The sequence below is a fragment of the Petromyzon marinus genome, chromosome 34, assembly GCF_048934315.1.
Source record: "Petromyzon marinus isolate PM22_M1 ecotype Great Lakes invasive population chromosome 34, UKy_Petmar_22M1.pri1.0, whole genome shotgun sequence".
Lineage (NCBI taxonomy): Eukaryota > Metazoa > Chordata > Hyperoartia > Petromyzontiformes > Petromyzontidae > Petromyzon > Petromyzon marinus.
The window spans coordinates 1,171,496-1,180,500 of record NC_133700.1 but is presented as its reverse complement, the minus strand read 5'-3'; the positions used below and the strand labels follow the sequence as shown (position 1 = coordinate 1,180,500).

Sequence of the window (9,005 nt, the reverse complement as noted above, 5' to 3'; positions counted from 1 at the left end):
TGGTGAGGACGGTGAGGTGTACGGGGTGAGGACGGTGAGGTGTACGGGGTGAGGGGGAGGAGGAGGGTACTTGGTGAGGACGGTGAGGGTATGGGGTGAGGGGGAGGAGGAGGGTACTGGGTGAGGACGGGGATGATACTTGGTGAGGACGGTGAGGTGTATGGGGTGAGGGGGAGGAGGGTACTTGGTGAGGACGGGGAGGGTACGGGGTGAGGACGGGGAGGGTACTGGGTGAGGACGGTGAGGTGAATGGGGTGAGGGGGAGGAAGAGGGTACTGGGTGAGGACGGTGAGGTGTATGGGGTGAGGGGGAGGAGGGTACTGGGTGAGGGGCAGGAGGGTATTTGGTGAGGATGAGGAGGAGGGTACTGGGTGAGGACGGGGAGGGTACGGGGTGAGGATGAGGAGGATGATACTTGGTGAGGACGGTGAGGTGCATGGGGTGAGGATGAGGAGGGTACGGAGTGAGGGGGAGGAGGGTACTGGGTGAGGACGGGGAGGGTACTGGGTGAGGATGAGGGTACTTGGTGAGGACGGTCAGGTGTACGGGGTGAGGATGTGGAGGGTACTGGGTGAGGATGAGGAGGAGGGTACTTGGTGAGGACGGTGAGGTGTACGGGGTGAGGATGAGGAGGGTACGGGGTGAGGACCGGGAGGTGTACGGGGTGAGGATGAGGAGGGTACGGGGTGAGGACCGGGAGGGTACTGGGCGAGGGCAGAAGGTGCCGTGGCTGCTGCGTGTGGGTGAGCTGGTGAGGATTTGGTGAGGCACGGTGGGTGGAGCGGTGGTTGGCGCTACGCTGCGCTATGAACCCGGCGACTCGAGTTAAATTCCCGCTCATGGCCACCAAACACCGGTGACGATTGTCTGAAACGGTCCTGGCCCTCCACTAGGTATACTCAGCCTCAAATGAGTACCTGCTGCGGTGTGCCAACATCGCCACTCGAGAGACAAATGCGGCCGGACTTGCCGGCCTTCACAGATGCTCGCCAACAGCACCTGCCCCAACAGTCTGTTAAGGTTATACTGCTACCTCACCACTACTCTCACCAGCTCACCACCAACCACCACCACCACCACCACGCACCACACCATACCATGACCTCACCACGACCTCCACTGAATTTCCACCACCACCTCGTCTCCCACCGAAGCTCATGACCTTGAAGCGGTGGCGCTCCCCCGACGGGTGGACGTCGATGGGATGAGTTTTGCCATGGCTCGCCAGGAGAATGTGGTCCAGCAAAGTGTGGACTAATCGCCATCTGTTTCCATTTGTACGGAGACAGAGCACTGTGATCGTGCTGTTAGCGAGCACCTATGTAAATGTTGTGGGTTTACTTTCCAACACAGGTGTGCTGTTCTAGTAACGAATCGGCATGTTTTGTTTACGCGACAAACCTTACTGATTGTCTGTGTCGGGTGGTGCCGGGTTTATTGACGCATTGATATTTACGTGACCTGACCCGAAACGACAATCTATTGCGGATGACATTTTTTTTGCAAAGCCCTACAACTATTACTACAACTACGTGTTAAGCTTTCCTTTTCACGTGTATAACAATAACAACAGTGAGCGCAACTCATTACACGTCGTCTGCCAGGCAGTGCCGCGACTCTCGGTGCGGCCCTCACGAGCCACAGCCCGTGCCCCGTCTCCGACAACCCAAGGGCTCCCTCGGCGAGACGCCCCTGGGCAGGCCGCCTCTGCCAGCGAGCCGTCGCCTCGAGCGGCACTGCCTTCTTCATCGCCGCGTCTGGCCTCCCGCAGTCGACATTAGAGACCGCGTGACGGCGTTCGCAAAAGGGCGATCCACGACTGTGTGTGTGGCGCGCCCGGGTCGTCCGAGCTTGGAGGCCGCACCGACAACTGTTTTGTATTTTACCACGTGAGGCCCACCCCTGAGCTTCCACGCAGCTCTATTCGGAAGCGACCTGGCTATCACAAATGATAGCTCGGCGAAGTGGCTTGTCGTCATCATGTGGAAAACTTGCAGTGACAGCCACATACTCTGAACGCACGTTGAGAGTATCTGAAACACCGGAGGACCCGGAGGAAAAATCCACGCGACCGCGGTGAGAGAGACACGCAAACTCCAAATATACAGCAGGCGTCAGGGTGTGGATAGAACCCAACGACCTCATGTGTACCAGGTGAGGTAGTTAACATCTCCGAGCCACACGCAAACTCCAAATATACAGCAGGGGTTAGGGTTGCGATGGAACCCACGACCTCCTGTGTACCAGGCGAGGTAGTTAACATCTCCTAGCCACCCGTGGCGCCTACGGTTGCAATATAAATCACTGCCTGGTGATGCCGCTGCTGCGTTGGCAGTGGTGTACAAGCACAGCAAACTACAAGAACAGCTCACGCATTCGTCAATGATAACACTGTGGCTTTCAAATAAAAATAAAATATATGACAGATGACGTTTCGGGTAATGGCCCTTCTTTATATCACAGGCATGAAGGAGCCCGGCCGCCCGAAACGTCTATTATATAAATGTTTCCTTTGTAGTGCAGCTGCAATTGTCAACACACAACAGCGCATTTTTAAAACTAGATTGAAAACTATTTTTTTTATAACTGCTTTTTTTTAGTAATGTGTCCATCCCCACACCTTCGATTGGCGCAGTTGGCTACGTACGGTGTGGAATAAGTTCAAAATACATACATAGACTATCACAGAGACCCATAGACTCATAGAGAAACCCATTGTTGTCCTTCCCCCACACCTCCAATGAGCGCGGTTGGCTACGTTCAGTGCGTGGGGGGTTCAACAAACCTACAGGAATCATCGCCCCCTACTGATGAGACAACTTGGCACTACCACAGTGAGCAAAATTGCACCACCATGGAATTCACTCCTTCCCATCATCATAACCAATCTCCATCATCATCGTCATCATCATCTCTTTCCCCCAAGCTCGCACACTAATAGCCTCAATTCAAGAGACCTGCTTCTCTCTTATCGATTACAACTTTGATAATATGGCAGTACTGTTAATTGCTGGCCGTTCATCGTTTTGGGTTTTTGAGAGGGCCCCGTGAAGTTCACAGCCAGGCCCCGTGAAGTTCACAGCCGGTTCCCATGAAGTTTACAGCCGGACCCTGTAAAGTTCACAGCCGGCCCCGTGAAGTTTACAGCCAGGCCCCATGAAGTTCACAGCTGGTTCCCGCGAACTTCACTGCCGGGCCCCCCGTGAACTTCACAGCCGGGCGCCGTGAAGTTTACAGCCATGCCCTGTAAAGTTCACAGCCGGCCCCGTGAACTTCACAGCCGGGCCCCATGAAGTTCACAGCCGGGCCCTATAAAGTTGACAGCCGGCCACGTGAACTTCACAGCCGGACCCCGTGAAGTTCACAGCCGTGCCCTGTAAAGTTCACAGCCGTGCCCTGTAAAGTTCACAGCCGGGCCCTGTAAAGTTTACAGCCGGGCCCAGTAAAGTTTACAGCCGGCCATGTGAAGTTCACACACGGGCCCCGTGAAGTTCACAGCCGGGCCCCGTGAAGTTCACAGCCGGGCCCCGTGAAGTTCACAGTCGGGCCCCGTGAAGTTCACAGCCGGGCCCTGTAAAGTTCACAGCCGGGCCCCGTGAAGTTCACAGCCGGACCCGATGAAGTTCACAGCCAGGCCCCGTGAAGTTCACAGCCGGTTCCCGTGAAGTTCACAGCCAGGCCCCGTGAAGTTCACAGCCGGGCCCCGTGAAGTTCACACACGGGCCCCGTGAAGTTCACAGTCGGGCCCCGTGAAGTTCACAGCCGGGTCCCGTGAAGTTCACAGCCGGGCCCTGTGAAGTTTACAGCCGGGCTCCATGAAGGAAAATCCTGAGGACCCGGAGAAAAATCTACGATACCACGGGGAGCGAGAGACACACCACAAACTCCAAATATACAGCAGCAGGCATCATTTTCGGGATCGAACCGACAACCTCCTGCATACCAGGCGAGGGAGTTAACATCTCAACGCCACCGCGGCGCCTCCGCGTTTGTTTTTACTCTAAAGAGTTTTCAAAAGCAACTGTTGCTGAAAATTAGTTTAATTTCGTGCTCCAGCTTTGTCTGACGTTTCGCTCCACGTGCCGTTGAGTTTCTAGGATATTGCGCGGCCCTGTCCACGTCGCCTGTGGGGCTACGATGACGTCACAATGCTCTAATTGCCGCTCCAACTCAACGGGGGGGGGGGGGGGGGGGGCGAAACGGAGACGCACAGCGAGCAACACTGCCCCCTGTATGCCAGGGGTCCGTCAAACACTACGCAGCCCAACCCTGACATCCTCAGTCACTCAACGGAGGGTTATCAACAACTTCCTCTATCATCATCACCACCATCAACAACATCATCATCCACCTCCTACCATCACAATCCTTCTCCTGCACAACTGTCACCCTGCTGCTGCTGCTGCTGCTGCCGTCCCTGCTCATGTGGGATCCTCCACCATGCCCAGGGGGTGCAGAGCCTCGTCCCCGAGCAGCCACCGGCCCAGCGTGTAGAGCGCCGCCGGGTACCAGTGCAGACCGCCACAGCCGCCACAGCCACCGCAACAGCCGTCACCGCCGCCGCCGTCGCCGCAGCCGCCGCTGCAGTTCGCGGGCGGCGCCGCCGCGTCCGGCCCGCGCCCCGGCGGCGACGGGAGGAGGCCGCGCAGCGCGAGCGCGGCGCGCATCGGCGCCAGGGCCCAGTGGGCCAGCTCGTGGCGCTCCGTGGCAGCGTAGCACGAGGCCAGGACCCCCTCCACCACGATGGTGCCGTGCGCCGTGGCGGGCGCGTACAGAGCCGCGGGCAGCGCCGCCTCCCGCACGCGCTCGACGCGCGCCGCCCGGAGCAGCCGCCTCTTCCGCGGCACCGCTCCGCCTCCTCCTCCTCCGCTGCCTCCACCTCCGCCTCCTCCGCCTCCTCTGCCTCCTCCTCCTCCGCCGCCTCCGCCTCGCGCTCGCCCCGCCGCCACCGCGGTCACGTAGACGTAGTGGCCCGCCCGCACGCCGCCGGCGAAGCGCGCCGCGAAGGGCCCCGCGGGCGACTCGGCGGCAAAGAGGAGGTGCGCCGGCGTGAGCAGCAGCGAGCGCCGCGGCCGCAGCGTCTCGACGGCCACGAGGCGCGCGCGCTCCCGCGGCCGCGCATCCAGGAAGGCCACGAAGTCGCTGAAGAAGGGGCCGCGCGCTGGCGACGCGGGGTCCCCGGCGAGGACGCGGTCGCCCGGACGCAGGTCGCCCACGCGGCGTGCGCGGCCGTCCTCCAGGAGGGCGCGAGCGGCGCCTGGGAAGCAGCCACCGGCGCGCGCGGCCGCTGAGTCGTCTGCGTCACAAAAGACAATGGTGAGAGTACCCCCCCTCGCCCCTCGCCCCACCACCTCCCCACCCGCACATAGCCTGAGCAGGCACTGTTAGAGGGGCAGCTACCGCTGTACGCGGGGTGCGGCGCCTGTGAAGGTTGGGAATGGCGCGCCAAAGGGTGGGTGGCCAGCACCACCACCATCACACACGCCCCGGCTGACTTTGAATCAGAAATCTGAATATTTATTTGCACTGGAGGAATCCGATGAGCTATAAAGCTCTTTTTGGCGGATGTCCAGTCGGGGCACAGGGTAAGAGCGCTACAACAGCAAGCAATGCAAAACAACACGGAAGGTCGACTCTGCTCCCGGCTTTGCCTCCTGCCCACAATGCCGATGGTTTACTATCCACGCACCGCACAAAGTACTAATTTAATGCGGAGTCGACCTACGGGACAGCTGCAGGAGCGGTTGAGAAATTCGTCATCGATGTTGGTCGTGAGCGGGAATCGAACTCAGGTCGTAGGAGAATGCGCTCACCTCTGCGTTTCCATGCCACAAAGAAATAGATCCCCGGTATAGCCTTCACTGACTGCTGAGGCAAGTGCTGTGAGCGAGCACCTATTTAGGCTGGCACGGCACAAAAGGGTGGCCAGCACCACACCAGCTACTCGCTTGAGGCTGAGTCGTCCTAGATGAGGCTCAGGACCGGTTCAAATAATCGTTCCTGGTGTTGTTGGCCGTGAGCGCGAATAAAACACACGCATACATACAGCAAGCATTTAGAACGCCGGAACCGCACGTGCTGTACATCACAAGTTAATTATAGTGGCGTTAGCTACGCTGCTGCGCATGGCTGCCTGTAGTCCAGCACCGTGAAGGCAACAGCGAGGGTTGGTGGATCCCCGCACAGACGCTGTTGGAAACTCCCATTGCGTGGCTTTCGTGGACGCTGCCTTACCGGGCTCAGCCAGAAGATGGCGGTAGAGCATTGTGTGAAAACGCCTGCCGAATGAAACCCCTCCCACCACACCGAAGAACAGCGCCCAAGTCGGGAATCAGACCGACGAGCTTCGTGCCCCCGGGGGCTCGAGTGCCGCTACGGCGATGCCGATTTTATTTTGCCAGTAAAGTCCCGCTGAGCTATATCGCTGTTTTTTTTTCAGAAGCGATCAGGCCACGAAGGGTAGCGTACAAATTTGGTTCGTCGTCGAATGGATTTGTACGGTCGCCAAATGCTCTAAAACGCGTGATGTTGTTTCTGAATGTGGATGGAAGCAACCGGATGACCCGAATAAATTCCACGCGCTACCACGAGAGACAGAGACTCGCAAACTCCAAATATACAGCAGCAGCAGGCGTCAGGGTCGGCATCGAACCCACGACCTCGTGTATACCAGGCGAGGTAGTTAACATCTCCTAGCCACCGTGGCGTCATGCCAGTCCAGCGTCGTTCACGCCTGCGGACAATAATTGCCCAAGTTCTGTTAACCCCTTGCGTTAGTTCACGATCTTTAGCCACGACTTCGACGGCGCTGTTTGTTGGTGGCCGCCTCATGCGGTTGGACATTCGGGTCTTGTGCTCTTGAGCAACTTTGTTTCGAGTTCGCGTCCTTGCTCCACATTTAGAAGCGTGCGGTGAGGTTATTTGGATGGTTCTGCTGCTTAAAAAATGTCAAATGATGGTGCCGCTTGGTTGAGCTGTCATCATTTGTGATGGCCAGGTAGCTTTTGAAAAATAAGTAAATACCTCAGTGGGCTTTTGCCTGGTAGGATGTGGATGGTTTAGTGTTATACGTGTTTGGGTGATGTGTTCACCTTTGTGTAACACGTAGGCTTTCGCGACCAATATAATCTATAAGAGTTTTTTTGAGAGGGGTTTGTGTTAGATCGCGTAAATATATAAACGTGTCGTTAAAACCCGCCGCCACCCGACACAGCCAACTAGTAATGGTTGTCACGTCAACAGGACGTGGCCAATTCGTCACTAGTACAGCACTAACCGGTGTGTTGGAGAGCCAAGCCACAACATTTACAACCTGAGTACGACGTTTCGCCAGTAATTACAACTAGCTTGATCAGGCGACAGCCAGATTTGTGGAGAAGTCTAACTGTTTCGTTCCTTATACAGAGGCGTAGATGTGGTGACCACACTTCTGCGCTCTTGCACAATGTGTGGGGGGGGGGGGGGGGGGGGTTTAACGAGTCAACGTACATTATGCATGTGCATAATGTGCATAATGTACGTCATGTCCTTCCTGTCCATTGTGTGTATTATGTGTGTACCTTTCTTGTACTTTACACTACCATCGTGTGTTGTGCTGTTTGTTGTGGTAACGTTCTTACCCCGTGCGCCTTACTGGACATCTGTGAAAACTATCTTATATAGCTCATCGGATTCCTCCTCCAGTATTAATACTGATTCTGAATATCAGTGCCCCTATCAGTGCCCCTAGCACGAGAGGGTGGGTGGTCAGCACCACGCCCGACCGCATTGATGTCCCAAGTGGCGATGTTTTACACATTGCACCGGGTACTCATTCCTGATTGACTATTGCACGGATGTGACGTCACCGCCCACATCTGCGTGGAGATGTCACTCGAACCACGCCACCCCGCCCACCATTCGCCCACTACCCCAGGCCGTGTAACCCGCATGATTTGTAAAATGGACACGATGCGTCAATGTAACATTAAGGTTAATAAAAATATAAATAAAGCAACGAACATATTTCAAACTGTATTACGATACGAAAAGTTTTGCTGGCTGTCTGGACGTCTGGACTTCCCGGAGTGAGGGACCAACGGTTACGTTCACAGGACGTAAAAACAAAACACTACTTACCCATCAAGCCGTGGTGTCCACTCTGACCCTCTGGCCTCTATATGGGGCTCTGAGGGAGGGCCATTGCCCCAGAAATGTCGCCTATTACAAGTATACAGTATATAGTATACAGTATATAGTGTTGCTGTGTATACATATGGCAAGTCCACGGTTAACACGTGATGTTCACATTGCAACGCGTTTTCGCTATAACGCGGTGGTTCTGCCATTCGGGAACACTTTTCACACAACACAGCACGCGCCCCATTATAACGGAGAACGCGGGCCGTTATAATGAGGAACACGACCCGTTACAACGCGGAATGCGTCCCGTTATAATGCGGTTTCTAACTACTTTGTTGAGCTGCGCGGCTTAGCAGTTTGATACAAATGCGTCGCATGATACAGTAACGTTCATATTGTATGTAGCCAACCGTGCCAATCAGAGGTGCGGGGGGGGGAAGGACAAAACACTAAACACAAAAATAATTTGTCCGGCCATCTCACCATGTGCGCATAGTAGTAGTGCATCGGATTTCGCCGAACGTTATCGTTACATTATGGTAAAAAATGATATTTGCTTGACACGGCACTTTTTCAGGAACGCATCTACCGCATTAAACGAGGAGCTGGGCCATATACGGTATAAATGGACTCATACTTTTTGGTTCTATTCGGTAAAGTCACGTAGTTAAAAAATTAAATAACAAAAATCACGGTTTTTGTTATTTTATTTTTTACCTACGTGACTTTACCGAATAGAACCAAAGAGTATGGATTCTTGCAGTCACGGAAGCTTCAAATCTAGAATAAATGGACTCCTCTACTTACGAACATTCGACATGAAAAGTTAGAGATGGTCGTAAGTTCAACTGCCGCGAAAGAGATGGCGGTGGTGGCGTCTACAT

The 9,005-nt window shown here is 55.4% G+C and overlaps 1 protein-coding gene across 1 annotated transcript in view; it reads right to left on the bottom strand.

The window, feature by feature from the left end:
* Window positions 1–1,418: 1,418 nt before the first annotated feature.
* The window catches only part of LOC116948535 (sonic hedgehog protein-like), a 128,671-nt gene continuing 121,084 nt past the window's right edge, over window positions 1,419–9,005 (bottom strand). The window contains exons 3-4 of the mRNA XM_076071586.1: window positions 4,909–5,296; window positions 1,419–4,869 (exon numbers count right to left, since the gene is read on the bottom strand). Coding sequence (XP_075927701.1) covers window positions 4,422–4,869; window positions 4,909–5,296 — 836 coding nt within the window. The 3' untranslated portion in view covers window positions 1,419–4,421. The remainder of the gene's footprint in view (window positions 4,870–4,908; window positions 5,297–9,005) is intronic.